Source organism: Haliaeetus leucocephalus, unplaced genomic scaffold, assembly GCF_000737465.1.
Source record: "Haliaeetus leucocephalus isolate CR32 unplaced genomic scaffold, Haliaeetus_leucocephalus-4.0 Scaffold984, whole genome shotgun sequence".
Classification (NCBI taxonomy): domain Eukaryota; kingdom Metazoa; phylum Chordata; class Aves; order Accipitriformes; family Accipitridae; genus Haliaeetus; species Haliaeetus leucocephalus.
The window spans coordinates 2,401,068-2,419,206 of record NW_010973420.1 but is presented as its reverse complement, the minus strand read 5'-3'; the positions used below and the strand labels follow the sequence as shown (position 1 = coordinate 2,419,206).

Sequence of the window (18,139 nt, the reverse complement as noted above, 5' to 3'; positions counted from 1 at the left end):
CGGGGAGAGGCCCGGCCCTGTGTCAAGGCGGTTCCTACGCCGGGAGGGGGGGTATGAGCGGGCCTTACGCCCCGCTGTGCCGGTCGCCGGCCCGCAGCTGCGGCCCCCAAGAGCCCCCCGCGGTGGTTCTGTCAGACGGCGAAGGCTGCCCGTCCCCCACGCCTCCTGCTCGGTCCGATTTCCCTCTGGAAGGGGGTTCCCTCTTTAAAGAAGAGAGACCTGCCCCAGCCACTGCTCTTTCTTCAAAATTTATTCCCGTCATTATTCAAAGCAGTTTATATTTAGGCGCTTGTGTGCTGTGGTTTTCTGCGTATTCTGCTCACTCGTCTGTTGTGTTCCTGAAACGTTTTCAGCGGTTTATGTACTCGCCTTTCATCTGAAGTTTACTTTATAAACTCTTGGCTCAGAAACTATCCCTACCCGGTCTTCAGGGGATACTGCAATGACCAAGAGAAAAAGATTAACAGATAACACTAGCAAATCGCTGCTTGTGTTCGTCTGGCATAATAGTTACAGAATTAAACTTGGATTATACTGTAGGGTTTATTGCTAATTTGCCATAGGGAAGGGAATATTGCTGAAAAGTAAAAATGGGTGAACTTTAATTCCTGAATATTAAATGTTTTGTTTCCGCTTTCTAGGAGGAAACACTAATATTAGGAAATGGCAGAAGCAGTTTTTCATCCCCCAAGAAGGAAAAGAAGAGTTCTTGAGTCGTACGAGTCTCCGTTTCCTGTGGATGTAGGTGGGAAGGATTTCAGAATGTGCCAGGCTGAAATCATTAACAACAATGTTATTGTGAGGAACCCTGAAGATATTGAACAGCTGTATAACAAGGTGCTATATCCTGTTTGCACAGTATGTTTAGTGTTTTAGACACAGGTAGAGCATAATACCTGTTAAAATCTGCCTGCATTTATGTCTTCCTTCCCCTTTAGCCTCCAGTAGTTCTCATATCTCCCTCCTCTCCTGAAATCAGTACAAAACATATATGTGGTATCAAATGTGAAAAGTATTTAATTCTTATCCCAGCAAATAGATTTTGGAATTAAGTGATGTCGTCAGCTAAAAAACAGCTGCAGAGACTTCACGTTTGTTATGTTTATTTCTCCTTTCAACATTTTATGCGACCTTGCAAAAGCATTTTCTTGTTTTTAAAGCTCAGGAGGTTGTAATCTTAATGTTTTATAAATGCTTGTGTAATTCTTTTAACTTCAGAGTGATTTCTTCCCGAGTAAAATAGCTACATTAAGCTTCTTATGTCTGAGTACCATTTCACCACCATTCTTAAGCAGTAGCTTTATCCATCTCTTTGTTTTCTATTGTGCATTGTCACAGCATTGAAACACAGGTGTTTTCTTATGCATCTGCTTTCAAATGTCTACTTGGAGATGCCGACTGACAAATATTTAGAATTGAGGAAGAAGGCCCAACACCCTCCACTGGTCAAATCTTTGAGTGCAGGTGTTTAATATTGAAGTAGTTATCAGAAGCTAAGCAACGAGCTTCAGGCAAAGCTTAAATGCTGCAGAATTTCAGTTATTTTTTTCAGCTGATCTTGGCAGTAAATGTTTTATATTTGGAAAGAAGTTCATTTTTGTCGGATATAATAAGGATTTTTCCTTTTCTTTGAAGGGCTATTTTGGAAAAGGTATCCTTTCAAGAAGTCGACCAGTGTACAGCATTTCAGATCCCTTACTGGTTACTAAGTGGCAAGGTAAATTGTGCCCATTTGTACTTCCATCCCTATTCTAATAATAGTACTTTTCACTTTTCTTCACTCATTGAAGATACATGTTTATAAATTACACACGGAAAAATAATCTCTCTGCTGGGTCAGATCAAGGATCTCTCTCCTCCTATACCTTGTCTCTGATGATGGCCAGTACAAGATCCCTAGGAAAAATACAAGAACAGGAAACATATGTCGATAGCTCCTTAGTGTGTTCTCCTAGCCTTCACTGATTTGTTAATTAGGAAGTCTGTAAGTAAAGGCATCATCCTTGAACTTTTCTTCCTCTAACTGTCCAGTTTTTCTTGGTTTTAATCTGTAGATTTCAGTGTCCATGAAATCATGAGGCAAGGATATGTAAAATTTTTAATCTGGTTATAGCCAATCTGGTCTGCTCTTGGTCATTTATAGAAAGACTGTCTTTTTACAGGCTGGAGAAGAATAGTGGATTTAAGTGTTCCATTTGTGCAGGGTGTTCAGTCTTTGTTATCTCTGTACCTTTTCTAGTTCTGTTATGTCCTTCTTGAATACAAGTTGGACCAAAATGGCAGAGGATTGAAAATGGGGGTAAATATGAAGCCACAGATTACCTCAATGCTCAAAGTCATGTAAAAACATTTTTATATTGATGAAACAATGTATGATTTTTCTTTATACAGGTGTTAACATAAACATGCCTATAATTGCATCAAAAAAGTAAGTTAATTTACATTGTTCTTGGTTTTTTTAGAAAACAGATGATTGTATTTTATGTTTTATCTTGCTGGTTTTCAAATAGTTGGCCGTATGCATGCTGATGACTTGCTTCTATTTCTTTTCTTTGTATTTCATTTATAAATCGCATTAGGAAAAGTAGAAATATAGTAGGTTCAGCATGGTTTTACATGTAAGCTTGCATGTATTAATTGCTGTTTAGAAGCCAAGATTGAGTGTATACATAGTAGTATGTGTAATTAATTCATAATAATATCAACCATAATAAACTTGTCTTTCAGCTGAGAAGGAGAGAAAGAAGTTTCTGGGGCAGGCTATTTAAAATAACTTTCCCAATTCCTTATTGAATTAATATAGCGTTAATTAATAGGCTGAAGCTGCTCTTGAACTTTTCTAATACATAAATGTTTCATTTTTTTTAAAAGTCTCTATTAACACTGCTAGTTTGTACATTTAAGAAAACAGAGTGTTGGACCACATCTTTATTGTTCTGCTTAAATAGTATATGAACTAACTGTAAGAATGTGCAAGTTAGTTACCCTGTTTGCTTTAATCCTACAATAATTCTAAAAAATTTTACTTTACTTAAATTTAAAAGTTATGCTCCTTCAGTCCTCAACTTTAGGTAAGGCAAACAGTAGCAATATTACTACTGCTGCTACTACAGTTGTTACTGCTTGCAGAAACACTTGTCATTCTTACTAGTCTACTTTGTGACTGCTTTATGTGTCAGCAAATACAGCTGAGCATCAATGACAGTGTTACATTGGTGCAGAAGGTGCATCATGATCCATCTCAGTAGAGACCTGTAAGTGCAAATTACATTTAAATCATAGGATAAAGAGGAGTCTATTTTTTATAACAAAAGGTACAGCACTGAATTATATAGCTTTATTATGAGACTCCAGAGAGACTTATATTTTGTGTTGACACATGCAATTTGCATTTAATTGTCTTTGCAGTTCTTCATTACCTGGTCTGTAATTGCTGTGTTGGGGTTTTGTCTGGGGAAATAAAGAATAGATTTGTCCAAGTTTGAATAAGGATAGCTGCACTCAGCTACCTGTAACTTTCACAAAATGAAGATTAATGTCTTTGACTGGATATTGATGTTATCTTCCAAGGAGAAATAACTAAGGGGGCACTGAAAGCTCTTATAATTTAAAAACATTAGAAGTATTTACAGCTTTCAGCTACTATCTCACTGATAGAATTATTGTTATTTCTCAGGGATGTGAGGGTTTTGGTTAAAACTGAAGGTAGTTTCTGTTAATGATTTTTATACTGGTGGTTTTGCTATGCGATTGCTGTTTCAAAGGTAGTTAAAACAGAGTTTGAAGATACTGTTCTCAGTAGTTAGCTGTATAATAGATGAAGTGTGCGAGAGATCTATCTGCAAAGTCTTGTTGCATATTTTCATCATGCAGGCTCTGATACCAGGATGGTTTTGCAGGGAATTCAGGCTTAAGGCTTCCATGGGAGAAAGGAGTTTTTGCTGGTGAATTTCTTGCTTCCTGAAACTATGTAGCAGTAGTCCTTAATGCATGGTCTTTGCACAACCTTCAGTAAGGGTGTTTGCCACAGAAATTGAACAGGCAAAACAAAGCTCAAGAAGGTAGCAGAATCTTGATGTTCAGTCATGTCTGCAGTTGTCTGAAGACTGGAGTCCTATTACATTGTGCATGTTGTATGTTGCATAGCAGTTATTGGGGGGGGTGTTCAGATTTGTTTTGTGAACTGTGCTGAATCTTACTTTTTTTGAGATGTTTCTGAGGTGTTAATTAAAGGATGTAATGCCCTAGAACTTCTCATTTACATGTTTACTAGGTACCAGTGTCGTGTTCAGTGGGCTAAAAGTATTTTGCAAGAGCAAGGATTTGATGACTGCTCGGTTACCAAAATTCTTGAGAATTACACTAAGCCTCTTAAGCTGCTGGTTTTGGAAGAGGATGGAGCTGAACAAACCGGTAATAGTTGCAACAGAATGGGCCTAAATACAGAAAATACGGAACTTTCCAGACAATATTCTACAGACACTGGAAATGTAGCCCCAAGTCCTGAGAATCAGAATGAAGGCTACAAGAAAGCCTGTTTGGGAGGAGATCCAGCGTTTGATCCTGTGGCCATATGTGGCTCTAAACAACAGGAACAAGATGACTCAAAGGAGATAGCTGAAGTGTCTTGCCAGAAGCATGGTTTTCTCGTGCATTGTGGCTGCAAGGCTAAGGAGAGCACAGAGCAAAGATCTTGTGAGATGATCAAGTCAAAAGAATGTGCTCCAGAGTATGTATTGGTGCAAGAGGAAGAAGAAGGTAGCTTATGTCCTGAAGATGAGTCTGCTCATGCGCAAGAAAATGTAAGGTTAAAGAGTATCCTAATCTTTTAGAAAAAATTATGTCATCAGTGCTATTTTCAGAATTCAATATTTTTTCCAGTTTAAAGTTTTAGTAATATAGTAAATTTTTCTTGTAGCTTGTCAAGAAGGAAAAACTAGTATGCAGAAGAAATCCATTTAGGATTTTTGAATATTTACAACTCAGCTTGGAAGAGGTATGCTTCAACTACAGTACAAGTTGTTTTACTTTAATCTGAGAAGTAAACATTAATCTATGTTACAATGTAATTTAATACCTGTTTCTAAAGTACAGGGTTCCCCTGTGCGTCCTAAGTATTTGGATTTTCTTAGTCATTAAACTTATTTTTAATAACCTGCGATAATTACATGATATGGTTAAAAAACATATGTAGGGTCCAATCCCATTCACTTTTGATGAATAATCCCACTGACAAAGAGACCAGTGGTAGGACTTAAGTATAGAAATACCAGGAATATAACATTTGTATAAATCCTGCTTTGATTGTGCTGCTTCTAAATATATTCGTGTGTGTTAGTTTTAACACCATGCCTTCAAGAGTCTACAGCACATGCACAGATTTTTTTTGTAGTGCTGTGTCTGTTGAAATGTAAAGGTCATGAAGACAAATCTCAAAGGAAACCTTCAGGCAACCTGTTTGTCTTGATGACATTAGGATTCTTGTACAAAATTAATTTGAGCCTGTGTTCTTGCGTGGAATATAAACTACAGGAAGAGTTTAGCTATCAGTTAAACTTATTCCATTTTTTTTTTTAGGCTTTTTTCTTGGTGTACGCTCTGGGATGTTTAAGTATTTATTACAGTGAGGTAAGAGATTGGATTCATTTTAGATTGCTGGGGATAGCATTAGTTTGGATATGTTTTGGTCTGAAATTTTTACCTACTATGGCAGTATTTTATGCTGTTAATTCTGAAGGAGAAAATACCAAACAGAGTAATTAAGGAAGCTTTTCTTACAAGTAATGATGTATCTGTTTATGAAATACTGGTCTGAATGTTTTGTGTTTACCAAGGCAAATAGAGTTAAGCACGGTCTTTCTGTAGAGAAAGGTTTTTGTTCTAACTTAGGCAGGAAGTATGGGGAAAGCAAGTATGGGAGGAGTAATATGGTGAATAGCCTCTCCTTCCTGAAACAGGAAAATTCCTTCGTGTTTTAAGCATTAATTTATAAGTATATCAAGCTACTGTTAATGTAATGACAAAATAATTGAAACCTGTGCTTCTAGTTTAAGTATTATCAGATTTTCCTTTAAACAAGGGCATTATGGAACTGATTGTGAAATACTAAAAAACGCACTAAATGGAGCAACAGGTTTCTGTCTTACATTTAGGGATTCCTTATTTTATTGCCCAAAGTTCATGCTCTTTGCAGTAGATTGTGGTATTTGATATTTGGCTGTTAAGCTCTACTACACACAGTATTCTATATCTGCTTAATATTAATGTAGCCACATTAATGCCTTTGGTTGTGATTTTTAGGAGCCCCTAACTATTTTGAAGCTATGGGAAGTTTTCAGCGAAGTGAAGCCCAATTTTAAAACTACCTACATGGCGTATCACTACTTCCGCAGTAAGGGTTGGGTCCCCAAAGTCGGACTGAAGTATGGAACTGATCTCTGTGAGTAGCTTCCTTAAAAAATTGAATCATTTGCAACTGAATTCTTTTCAGGCAGCGCAAGACTCCAGTGCCAAAAATGAATTCAACAGTGAGGAGCTGCATGACTGGAGCAGGCTTTGCTGCTTGCAGCTGGCAAAAGACATTTTTGGCTAGACTGTGGGTTAGCAATGGAGTTAGGATGCTAGTAGAAAATAACATCACATATGCAGTAGCTGAAGAGATAGCTTGAAAGGCCTGTTGTTTTGCTTCATGAGGTTAATGATACAGGATTGCACTGAAATTCCCTTCCCAGGTTTCTCTATCCCCTTCTAAACACATCTTCTGCAGTGTTAACGTGACAGTCTCTGGAACAGCAGGTTTGCATCTAGATCCCAATTCACATCAAAGACCATACCTCTCATTATTCACCCTGTTTAATGGAAGCTGGACTTCTGCTGCACTTCCTGCTAAGACTGTTTCTCTGAATTTTTTTTTTTTTGGGGGGGGGGGAGAAAGGGGAAACGACTTGCTTTTTTGTTAATGGTAGGGTTTTAATCTTACAGAAATAATTAGTAGTGTCCGTAATCGCTTGCTAAGTAATTCAAGAACTACATTCAGCTCGCGTCAACATAAACAGTACAGTAATGCTTGTCATTACAGGCAAATGTGCATAAAGGGAGATATTTTTTAATATATGCATGCAAACCAGCAGGTGTTTTAATACTGCTGATGCAGTTTTATAATTTGGGTGTTTGAGTATTTGAGTATGTCAAGGTTGTGCTGAGCTAGTCCTTTAGATCCACGTGTAGGTTTGGCTGAATTCATCATCACTGTTCTTAGTACCCTGGGTTGTAGATTGGGTTTTGCTATTGATCACCTGATGTGTATGTGAAATTGATACTAGTTGATTCACCATTCATTTGTGTTCTGGCCTGAATTTATTGTTTAGCATATCACTGCCTTTGGGTTTGTGTCAGACAAAGGAATTGGATTAGTTTAAGGCTAGTAGGAGTTCTGCCTTACTCCTGAGCTCCTCTGGCTGCTTGTTCTTTGGCAGTACCTTCTTAGAGTTGGTATTACTACAATTGTTTATAATAGATAATTTGCAAATCATGGTTGTCACTGGAATGAAGTGCTGCTCATCCTTTTCCTGACAGGGTCTGTGCTGGGCAGCTGTTATAAGAAAAGCTGTGCTAGTTAAAGAAAGTCCCTTCTTATAAGCTCATGACAAAAGGAAGACAGGAAATGTAACCATTCAGTTTAGTTACAGCAGTCCAGCTGCGATGAGTCTTGTGTACCCTTGTATAAAGAAGGAACTTTTAGTGGGTGTGGTGGGCAGTATGTAAGAACTTGTGCCCTGTGTCTCTCCTAAAACTTGTGGAAAATGCTTGCTTGGAACAGAAATTTGATGGCTTGTGATCTTTTAATTGTACTCCAGTGGCTCAACTTCTGTTGCAAATACAGTGTTAAAAGTATGAGTCTGTTGCAGAAAAATTCCATCCTAAACTTTTTCCCATGGCAGTTGCTAACTGTCCTTTGGCTCTTCTACTTTATCTTTTACCTGCCACTCCCCTGCCCTGAGTCACCCTGCGGCTCCCACAGTTTTTTTTGTCTCTTCACTCTCTCTGCACTTGCTGGGACAACTTAATTCTGAGCAGAATTCAAAGGTGTTGAAGTTTTGTCTTGTGTAATTAAAATTTATAAAACATTTGAAAATATCTATGGACCCTGGTATTAAACTTAGATGGAAACTCTGTGATTATCTAAGGGTGTTTCTCTTCCATTTCAGTGCTGTATCGAAAAGGCCCCCCCTTCTATCATGCAAGGTTTGAAGCTCATGTTTCTGTCTAATTTCTTAGTTTCAAATTAGTAAATTTCTCGCGCGCAAATTTAGTATCTTCACTGGTTAAGCACATATTCTTCACTCAAAATACTTTGCCAGATGCATTCATACTTGAAATGCAAAAGTCCTTTTAGCAGAGGTACTAAATAATGCAATTTCATTGAATTCATGTAACAGTAGTAAGACATTAAAAATTAAAGGTTGCAATGAGTATATTTAGCACTCATATGATGAATGCACTCAGGAAAGTAATTTGATTTAGTAATACTGACTTTTTAAAATATATGGTATGGATAATTTATGTAATTTGGGAGAAAAAACTTTTAAGGGATGATAATTGTCTTTATTTGTTCACTAGTCTGGTTGAACTCCTAGATAATAAATTGGTTATAAAAGTCAGACTGGCATTCATAAGAGAATGCCACAGGCATCAGCAGAAGGGTGGGGAGGGAAAGTGCCAGTAAGCATATTCACAACTTCATCTCTCTCCTCTTTTCTTAGTAGAAAGAGACTTAAGTTTCACAACTTGCTTACTGCATGCTGGCATATTGTTTAACACCAATCTTTAGGCTCTCATTCTTAAGTTTCATGATCTTCCAAAAATGGTAATTTCCTTTCCGTGAATTGTCCTATCTGCTTTGTTTTCCAGTTACTCTGTCATTGCTGAATTAGTTGATGATAATTTTGAAGGTCCTCTTCGCAGACCACTCAGCTGGAAGTCCTTGTCTGGGTTGAACAGAACAACTGTTAATGCTTCTAAGGTAAGTGTAAGATGCTAGTTTTAAAATAGCTTTAAAATGATAAATGTACAGTTTAGTTCCAAAGAACAGAGTGTCGGAGTGAGGCTGGGAAGAGAACCCTTCTGTTTCTAGTCTGCTGAAGAACATGTTGAGTTGCCAATAGGCGAACAAGTTTCCTTTGCCAATATCCAGATGAATTCTGGAAGCAGCTTATTAAAGAGCTGTTGCCTGTAGGAATGTTAAAAGTTGTGTGAGGAACTGAAGAAAGACCTGAGGGACACTTCTGTCCTGCTTGCCACTTCTGTTTTTAAAATCCTCTCCATCTACCAGGATTTTCTTTTGAACAGTGAAACTGAAAGTTTCCAAAAGCTTTTCTCTGTGATAGAGCCTCAGACATAGTGCTCCAATACTCACAGCCATGCTGCTCAGGTGTTGTGCTGAAATTCTATTTTATCCTATCGCAGTATTATGCTTTGGTAAGGAAAATGAGATACGCATATTATACAGCTCTCTCCAACTTGGTTTGCAGAAGACATCTTGTAGGAAACTCAGTATCTGCATAGCTAATTAATCTAAAACTTGTATAGAAAGAAATCAGTTGAAATTCATGTATTCATGTTTTCTGTTTGCCAACAGGAACTTATGTTATGCTATTTGATTAAGCCATCTGACATGACTGAAGAAGAGATGTTGACACCAGAATGTATGAAAAGAATTAAGGTTCAGGTGAGTAATTGCTTCTCTCCTTTGCCTGTGTAGCTTTGCCTTGGGACAGCTGGACAGCCAACTGTAAGAGCTCCCTTAAACTGTTGCTTGCTCTTTAGCATGCTTTGGTTTTTGCACACATAGCTGCAATAAAATAATGAGATTCCTTTGTGCCCCAAGGCATGAGAAGTGCATTGCAGGCTCTTTAAAGACTTAAGATCTTCTAATCCAAATTTTAATGTTGCTGCTACTGTGAATGTAAGCATTTGCATGGGGAGACAGGGGTACCTATGGAGACTGTAAGGTTAACATATATTTAAAAATGACGGGAGAAAAATGTGCGAGAGGCCAGTTCACTTCAGGAACAAATGTAGTCATCTACTAAAATTTCTCAATGGTCGCATAATATATGTCAATTTGCTAAAGGCTTAATCCCCGTCCCTCACTGATGACCTGTAGGGTTTGGGTTTTTCTTCCCCCCCCTCTCCATAATAATTGCTGGTTTTTATTTCAGGAACTGATTGTAACTCGCTGGGTTTCTTCCCGTGAGCGCAGTGAGCAAGATGAACTTTAACTGACTGTATAGGAAAAACTTATTTTTTTAAAAACTACTTCTTTTTGTTTTTTACCTGATCTTCTCATGATGAACCATTGCCTCAGAGTAGTTTCTATCAACAGATTCAGTTGGTATGTATAAATGCTATTTAAAATGAGGTATATCCTGTTTACTGGAGAGAATGTTGTATTAAAAACATAACTGAACTATAATAATGCATATGAAGGGTAAAAAATTAAAGCTGTCCCCGAACTTAAAGTACTTGTTTGTTTTATTAAAACTTACAAACGTGTATGTTTGAATGGTGGCTAGACTGCAGTCATTAGTAATGGTGTTTTTAATATTCTGACAGATCCAGGCATTAGTGCTGAATAGGCACTGTGGCCTGCAGAGCCACTGAAGTCCAAAACCTCTACGTCTGCCTGAAAGCCTAAGCAATGAGTGATCAGTTTTCTGGGAACACCTCACAGATTACTCAGAGATGAACTCAGGAATTGTAAGACTAACTTCGTTTTGTAGCTCAGCACAGGGTCCTACATTTCTTCAGAAATGAGAACTTAAATTTGATAATCCTCAAGTTTAATGCTGGTTTTTAACTGGTTAAAAGCCAGCAGTAATTAGAGTGAGCCAAATAACCTTTTGGAATACCTATGGTACCATTCTGCTTCAACCAAAACCTGACTTCATAGCCTTGATGAAGTTGCACAAACTGAGCTTTGGGGAGAGAGTTGGTTGTTGCAATATTGAGCATTGTAACACATTGTTGTTAAGTGCTTAGACCCTGGAATTCGGTGGCTTATTTTCACAAGCTCTGCTCAGAATTGAGGAACTCTTCCCAGAATGTGCAAGGATTTAAATTAATTCTGGGGTCTAAGCAGCTAACAGCAAAGTTAAGTGTTAGGCACCTTTCCCCACTAGGATAAGATGTCTGTCTTTCCCTGGGGTTTGCAGCATAAGATTCCTCCTTGAAAGTAAGGGCCTAATCTTGCCCCATGGCAGCAAATGCCCTGACCATGAGTTGATGCCCTTTACTTTTGCTGAAGGTGGGTTACTGTGCAGAAAATAATGCAGATTTGCTGAGCTGGTGAGAGGAAGTCTGTCTCTCTAGCTTGGCAAGTATAGGTCTCAGTTTCATCACTGCTTTTTTCTCTTTTATCCAGTAACTACAACAGTCTATACACTTGTTTTTTTTCATAGTGCACTCATAGCTCTCTGCCCTGGCCTATCACATGTAGTAAAACAGACTGGGAGACACTGATGTGTTTTATATAGAGTGAGGTATAGGACAGTGCTGAGCAGTTCTGCCTTGCTACACTAGATGCCTGCTATTTTCTAACTTTTTTGTAAGATTTAGTCATCTAGATTGCACATTCCTAAATAAAATGCTTACTATTGCTAAGCCAGTTTGGAAAACAAACCAACCAACCGAGGAAGTATTCAGCTGTCTTTCAAGTAGAGCCAGGAGGTTTAAGGATCAACTATGCTGCATTTTAAGTATTGCTGCGGTAGATTCGGGCACTTGAATTCCATCTTAGTCTTCAAACAATAGGCTTCCTTGCATCACCATGCTGTTAAGATTTATTTATCTGCCCCCCGCCCCGGGTTGTGAGAGAAGGCATTTGCTGCAACAGTAGGCATACATTATAGCTGGTGACAATGACACCGTTTTGGATTGTCTTTGTGCTGTTTTCATTCACTATAAAAGGGGTTTTGCCTCCTGGTCACAGGAAATTTTCCAGGGCTGGTAAAAATTCTGTCAACTTGGACTGTTCCCACCAAACACAAAACCACAATCTTGTTTACTTAGGCAGTTTAGACTGTGAAGCCATGTCATGAATGCAGGAAACTACACACAACTCAAAGTGGAAGATCTTCTAGTCTTTGCTTTCCTTTAATACGACTGCTACTGGAAAGATGTAAAATGAGAATGTTAATTGCATAATAGCTTTTTCAAGCTGAACAGGTATGTATGTGTTGACTGTACATGGCAAGGTGTTTTATTTCTAGCTGCACATGACTGTCCTTCATGTTTCGGTACTGTTGTATCAAATAACTTACATTAGATAGTTGTACCGTAGCACTGATGCTTGCCATTGTATTTGTATTTTACCAATAAAATACAGTACTTAGATGAAGTGTGGATTCTGATTCACTCAAAAATAGCAGACCATAATTTCTTTTTGTAAGCCAAATCCTAGCTGAAGAATTCTGACTTGCAGTAGGAGTGGGTGGATAGGAGGTCTCTAACAGCAGCAGAATTGTGTGTTTCAACCTGGTTGTCTCTATTGTGTTGTGGTTTTTGTGCTTTTAAAGGAGCTGTAATTTAGAATTTAGCAAGAAATGGAAGAACACAGGAGGTGGGGGACTGTGTTAAGCCTGGTGTATGGAGAGTACTGAGGGGGCGGGGTTAATGCAGTTTATGTATACAAAAATATAAACTAGATGTGGACATAACCCTAATCATTTATGATTACTTCCCCATCTTTGAGAAAACAGGACTTACATCTAGACTAAAACCAGCTTACTTTGCAGAAGTGAGTAGAAGGAAAAAAAGCTGAAATTATTTTGTTAAACTGGAATCTAAGTAAATAAATTGCACAAAATTATGGACTGCAGAATTTTGACCTCAGCATACACTTCCATGTAACGTACAATAGGTAAAAGTGCTGTTTGGAGGACCTTTTTCGTTTCTTTTAACTTAAATTTCTTTTTGTTAAGTTCTAAATTTTTAACTCAAGAGATAAATCCTGAGGAGTCTTTCGCTTATTACAGATAGTAACAGATACAGACACTAAATTATTATCTTTTAATACTAAGCGTTTGTCTTGGTTTGAGGAATAAATGTGCAAAATGTAAATAAGAATTGGAAAAGAAATATATCTGGCAAAGAGGCTGCATTAATTTGTTGTTATATTTATTAGTAATTAAAGTAGATGAAAGTAACTTCGCATGTGGTGAATCAGCATTAAGTCATGGACTTTAGATTTCAGCAGCACACAAGCAAAAATTCCCTTTTTTTCATCCATCAGTAAACAAACATGACAGGAAGAAAACATTTTGGTTTGCTACAGCTTAAGTTACCACAGTTCATTTGTTAAAACCCTTCATTACACAGCAGTTACGATGTCTGGCCTTAAATGTCTTGGTGGGACAGAGCATATAGCAAATGTAAACAGGACAACCTTTTTCCACATGAATAGTTCCCATTTAAATTTTCTGTAGTACATACATTGTATGCATGTTGTATCATTCAGACAGGCAAGTTCAGTTTCCTGATCCTTCCATGATGTGCAGGCTAACATGTTAAGTTAATTGTTTTTAAATACATTAGTAGATCATGCATCTTAAACCCTGAGATTTGGAGTCTTAAGACTTCCTTTTCCTATTGCATGTTGTAGATGTTTTAATACAGCAACTTAAAATTTTCAGCACAGTTTTTCTTGATCGGGAAGGGGTACAATGTAGAAATCATTAGCTGTTAGCTCCTGATGCAGAGTAATGTATTTGGAAGCTTTCTTTGTCTGTGGGATCACAAATTTCTCTGTAAATTCACTTTTACTCATCTGTCGTTTTCCTTGTGCAGTCAGCACACTGTTAATGAATGCCAGTGCGTACGTGTAGCAGTTGTGGTCATGTTCGTCATACCTAGGAAAAATATCTCGTTGGCAAGAGTTAGCGCTAATCCATTAATTACTGTGCACGGAAGAATATTTTACTGAGTGAAATAAGGAAGTGCATGCTCTCCAAGAACTATTGCCACCTTCCTTTAATACAGGTGTTCAAATACATTCTATTCATCACAAGTTGTACTTTGCAGCCAGGGATACCAGAAACTGAGCATGAAAAAAAACCCAAACAAAAAAAAAAAAGGCAGCTGCAGCCTTTACAATAATGAGTTCTTATTTTTTATATTTATTTGGCTTTTACCTTGTTAACCTTTGCTCTTCCATGTATTGTTACTCTTTTATCTTGAAAACGTCTTCCTGCAGCAGCGATGTTAATTGTGTGCTACTACGTGCACTTCTTTCAGAGTGGCATTAACTTGGAAGCTTACTTAAAATCATGTAAATTCTATCAGTAATATATTGATACAGTTGCTATACGGTGTGCCAGTTGTACTCCCATTGGCAATTATTTGTGCCAATTGTGCAAGGCCAGAAATACTAACTGAATAGCAGCAGCCACCATTTAAAAGTTTTTTCCCCCCCCCCCCCCCCCCCACTACCCTGCCCTAGGAGCGTATGGTACTTACCTGTTCTTTTCACTGTCAGAATGTTTTCAGATTCTCCCAAATGCTTCATGTTGACCACTAACAACTTCAGTAATTTATTCCACTCCCTCACCACATAGTGCTGCTTTTTCCACTGGCCCTGTGTAACTGCATTTGATAACAGACCTGCTCAGACTCCTGTTTGCCATCTGCCCAATCCTCAAGCTTCTTCAGTAACTGCCTCATCCTGTGTCATTTTTCCCTTGTTCTTCTGGCCCCGTGACTCATTCCTTGCCTTGTACTGTCAGTGGCTCCATGGTCCCTGTTGCCACATGGAATCTTCTGTGAAGCTTGCCTGTCAGCCCTGGGCATTTACAAGGTGTTTTTGCAGGATCTGAGGCCTACGGCTGTCAAAAGCGACCCTGCGACCCTGAGCCCAGTTGAGGACAGCTCACTGTCTTCTTCAAAGCTCTTTTAAGGGTATCTGAAGTGACCTATGAGCTCCCATTCAGTAAGCAAGTGATTTGCTACCGTCTACTTACTTTACCAAAATAATTGTTAAGAAAAATAATGATGAGTAACTTCAGGAGTGGCCATCATTCACTGTGCAGTACAAAACCTCTGGAAACAACACTGAAAAAATTGTTGGGTTCACCAGCTCAGGGCTGAGCCTGCAGAGAGCCACAGCACATCTGGATAACTTTTATGAGTACACAATGGTTTCCTGAATCAGTTCCACAATTAAGCAAAGCACGTAACACCTCATTTCTGTTTGCACACTATCTTTGTATTTATAATGCAAAAGATTCTGTAATACACTTCTTACTACCCTCTGTGTCTTCTAGTTAGCACCTCATTTTTTGGAAGTGTGTCTTTATATCCCGACAAGCAAATCAGTAATTTAAGATACTGTCGGTCATGGCTGTGGCTGCTATTCTTTGCTGCTGTTATATACCATCCTTCCAGTAAATGAAAAGCAGTCAGGAAAATTAGAATCAGGCTTGGCCTGAACCCAAAGGAGTTACAGGGTTAGTTTAGCACAGTTCCTGTCCACTGAAAAAACAGAGAGTTAATTTAACATCTTTAAAAAAAAAAAGGTTGGTTTTCAGCAGTTTAGTGGTCACTGGTCTATTTGTGGAAAAAGTAGGTCACTTTGTCAGGAGGTGGCAGATGGGAGCACAAGCAAAGTAAAGCTTGTAGAAGAGATACACACACCTACCCACCTTCTACCAATGCTTTTTTGACATCAAGTTAGTTTTTGTAATAACGTTAAGGCACCGGGAACTGCTTAAGTACGAGACACAAATCCTATTGGCTTTACAAGTTCCACAGACATTTAAAAACTGTACTCTAGGTCAAATTCTTTCATCCCCTGGTATTAGGAAGATAATACATTATCTCTAAAATTTTAGAGTCAAGCACATACTGAATTGCTAAAACCTGCTTTTGATCTTTTGTGGGTTTTTTTCTTCTTTTATATAAGATGACATCAACAGCCATGCTCAGAACTGTGAGCAACAGTTCACAGAACTATGCTGACAGGCTGTTTGTTACAGGTACTGTTACTGATGGACAGTTCGAGGACTGGTGTTTTGGAGAGCAGGCTGCTTTGTCATCAGCAGGCTTGGTGATGTGGCAGTGCGTGTTCTAGCTGGGCTGCGTAACTTGTAACTGTCATCAGGCATTCACTTCAAGGAAAGCTACAAAGAACTGAACGTTCTTGCTGGAACGTACTGGTTTAATACAAAATATGTGGAAGTCTTTCTGTATTTAACTATCCAAAGCAATGTTAGGAACCAGCTGGAAGAGCTGGAAATGAGCCTGACTGTGTTTCCCATTTCTGATCACTGACAACAAAGAAGTCATCTGGATGTAGGATCTGGGCAAGAATCCCATCAGTGCAGTCAGCCTGTAAATGCAAACACACCTAAAACCGTTGAAACCGAGAAGATAGCGTTGCAGAATTGCCTGGGCTTTTCTACTTCTGTACTCAGCAGCGTACTCTTAAAGGTAATGTTTCATTGAACTGGGTTTTTTTCATGCAAAATTCTTTTGTTGCTGAAGAAAACTTCCCTCAAATGATCCCTTGTTTTAGAGCTTTAACATTCCAGCAGATGCATTTGTTACTTACAGCTTCAAAATACTCCCTTTATGTTTAGCAAGGCCAGTAAGTTTCAAGACGCCTGGCCAGACAGCATTGTTTAGACTGGTTTGTTAGAAATGTGTGTTCTAAAAGAGCAAGGCTCTGAATGAACCACAAGCCTCACAGGGTCAAAAATGGAATAGCCCAATTTACCATCCCAGACTAAAAACTCCTATTGCATCCAGCTTTTAAACTACATACCTGTGAGGAAGCCAGGCCTCTCCCACAGAAAATTCCTCTAGGAGCTTATCCCACTGCTGAAGAAGCCCAAACATGTCTGGCTGTACTAGCGGGATACTAATGCACTGTTCCCATCCAGTTTCAGCTCTGTGAATGCCCTCTTCGTTGTAATTATACACCACGCCTGAAAACAGAGAGCAATACATTGTCAGGTGGCACTGCAAATCAGAGCCATATTCTTTTTTTTCTTTTTTTTTTTTTAAAGTGATGAAAGCTACTACTAGTTTTCCATACTGCCATTCTTTCTTAGACTAGCTATACCATAGCTTCCCATCAGTGGCCTTCTGTGGCTACAGAGCAGAAAATGCAGTACTTGCTTTTATCAAGAACCTGTTCTTATTTTTACAATGTCATGTCAGCAGTCTTTTGATAATGAAAGCAACTTAAGGACCAGGCTTCTTTTTTAACCCCCCAAATTAGACCAGCTTTATATTAAACATCTGAAGTGAGATTTTGCAGGCTGTGCCCACTCTAGGAGAACCTGATGCGGTGTTTAACACGGCTTTTTAAAATTTCGTTCGTTTGTTTTTTGATTAGGGGTGTTTTTAGAATTAGCAAGAACTGCGTTCAAGTCAAAATTTCCCGTAACCTCTTTAAAGAAGTAGGCTGCCTAGCTTTTTCTCTCCCTGCGTCCGGAACAGAAGCCCCCCTGTCAATTCCGTTCCGTGCCCTGCGAAGAGCGAGCGGTGCGTGGCTTTGACTCGAAGCTCTCCGTGCTCACTGCTGCGAGGCGAGGGAAGCTCCCGGCCTCCAGGTTCTCTGACCTTTACGGGATAACTCTTTTGTAGCCAGCAGCCGAGCTCCGGCTCCGACACCCGCCGCACGCCGAGGCGGAGGGAAGCACCGGGCACCTGGACGTTGCCGCCCGCGTTTTTAACAGGTGCCGGACACCGCCGCAACAGCGGAGGCGGCTCCGAAACGCCTGCCGGGCAGTTCAGGTAATCGCCGGCCGCCCTAAACGGGGGCGACGCGGTCCGAAGACGAGGGACGGGGGACGGGCGGGGGTGTGGGGGGCAGCCAGCGAGCGCTTTTACCGTGAGTACTGGTGATGCCGACGTGCAGGTCGGATTCCCCGTCGTAGCCCCTGAAAGAAGAGCGGCGGTGTGGGCGACGGCCGCCGGCCCTCCCCCGCCCCCCTCCCGGACAGCCCCCCGCCTCGGAGCCGGCGGCACTCCTCACGCTCCCGGGACCCACCGGGCGGGCGGGGAGGCACGACTTTTACCTAAAAAACCCCCCCATTTTCCTCTCCGGACGGGGCTGGGGTCGGGACTTACAGGCTGGTGG

The 18,139-nt window shown here is 39.6% G+C and overlaps 2 protein-coding genes across 2 annotated transcripts; one reads left to right on the top strand and one right to left on the bottom strand.

The window, feature by feature from the left end:
* The first annotated feature begins 647 nt into the window (after nt 1–647).
* On the top strand, nt 648–10,432 carry TSEN2 (TSEN2 tRNA splicing endonuclease subunit). Its single transcript, XM_010584433.1, has 11 exons — nt 648–837; nt 1,636–1,717; nt 2,392–2,428; nt 4,274–4,802; nt 4,919–4,996; nt 5,578–5,628; nt 6,301–6,439; nt 8,208–8,244; nt 8,911–9,022; nt 9,638–9,727; nt 10,221–10,432. Exons 1-11 carry the CDS (start codon nt 664–666, stop codon nt 10,278–10,280), a joined length of 1,389 nt encoding a protein of 462 aa, XP_010582735.1. The 5' UTR covers nt 648–663; the 3' UTR covers nt 10,281–10,432.
* Nucleotides 10,433–13,228: 2,796 nt separating this feature from the next.
* On the bottom strand, nt 13,229–18,127 carry MKRN2OS (MKRN2 opposite strand). The gene is made up of 4 exons (XM_010584432.1): nt 18,078–18,127; nt 17,890–17,939; nt 16,817–16,979; nt 13,229–13,907 (listed from the first exon to the last, which is right to left on the bottom strand). Exons 1-4 carry the CDS (start codon nt 18,092–18,094, stop codon nt 13,688–13,690), a joined length of 450 nt encoding a protein of 149 aa, XP_010582734.1. The 5' UTR covers nt 18,095–18,127; the 3' UTR covers nt 13,229–13,687.
* Between the last annotated feature and the right edge of the window lie 12 nt (nt 18,128–18,139).

What these genes read in the sequence shown, in the direction of transcription:
- TSEN2 (XM_010584433.1), top strand. Translation starts at nt 664, where the DNA reads ATGGCAGAAGCAGTTTTTCATCCCCCAAGAAGGAAAAGAAGAGTTCTT. An exon ending in TTGAACAGCTGTATAACAAG is followed by an intron (nt 838 to 1,635) that starts GTGCTATATCCT and finishes TTTTCTTTGAAG; the next exon opens with GGCTATTTTGGAAAAGGTAT. An exon ending in CCCCCCTTCTATCATGCAAG is followed by an intron (nt 8,245 to 8,910) that starts GTTTGAAGCTCA and finishes TTTGTTTTCCAG; the next exon opens with TTACTCTGTCATTGCTGAAT.
- MKRN2OS (XM_010584432.1), bottom strand. An exon ending in CGGCATCACCAGTACTCACG is followed by an intron (nt 16,980 to 17,889) that starts GTAAAAGCGCTC and finishes CTCTGTTTTCAG; the next exon opens with GCGTGGTGTATAATTACAAC. An exon ending in GAGGCCTGGCTTCCTCACAG is followed by an intron (nt 13,908 to 16,816) that starts GTATGTAGTTTA and finishes TATTTTTCCTAG; the next exon opens with GTATGACGAACATGACCACA.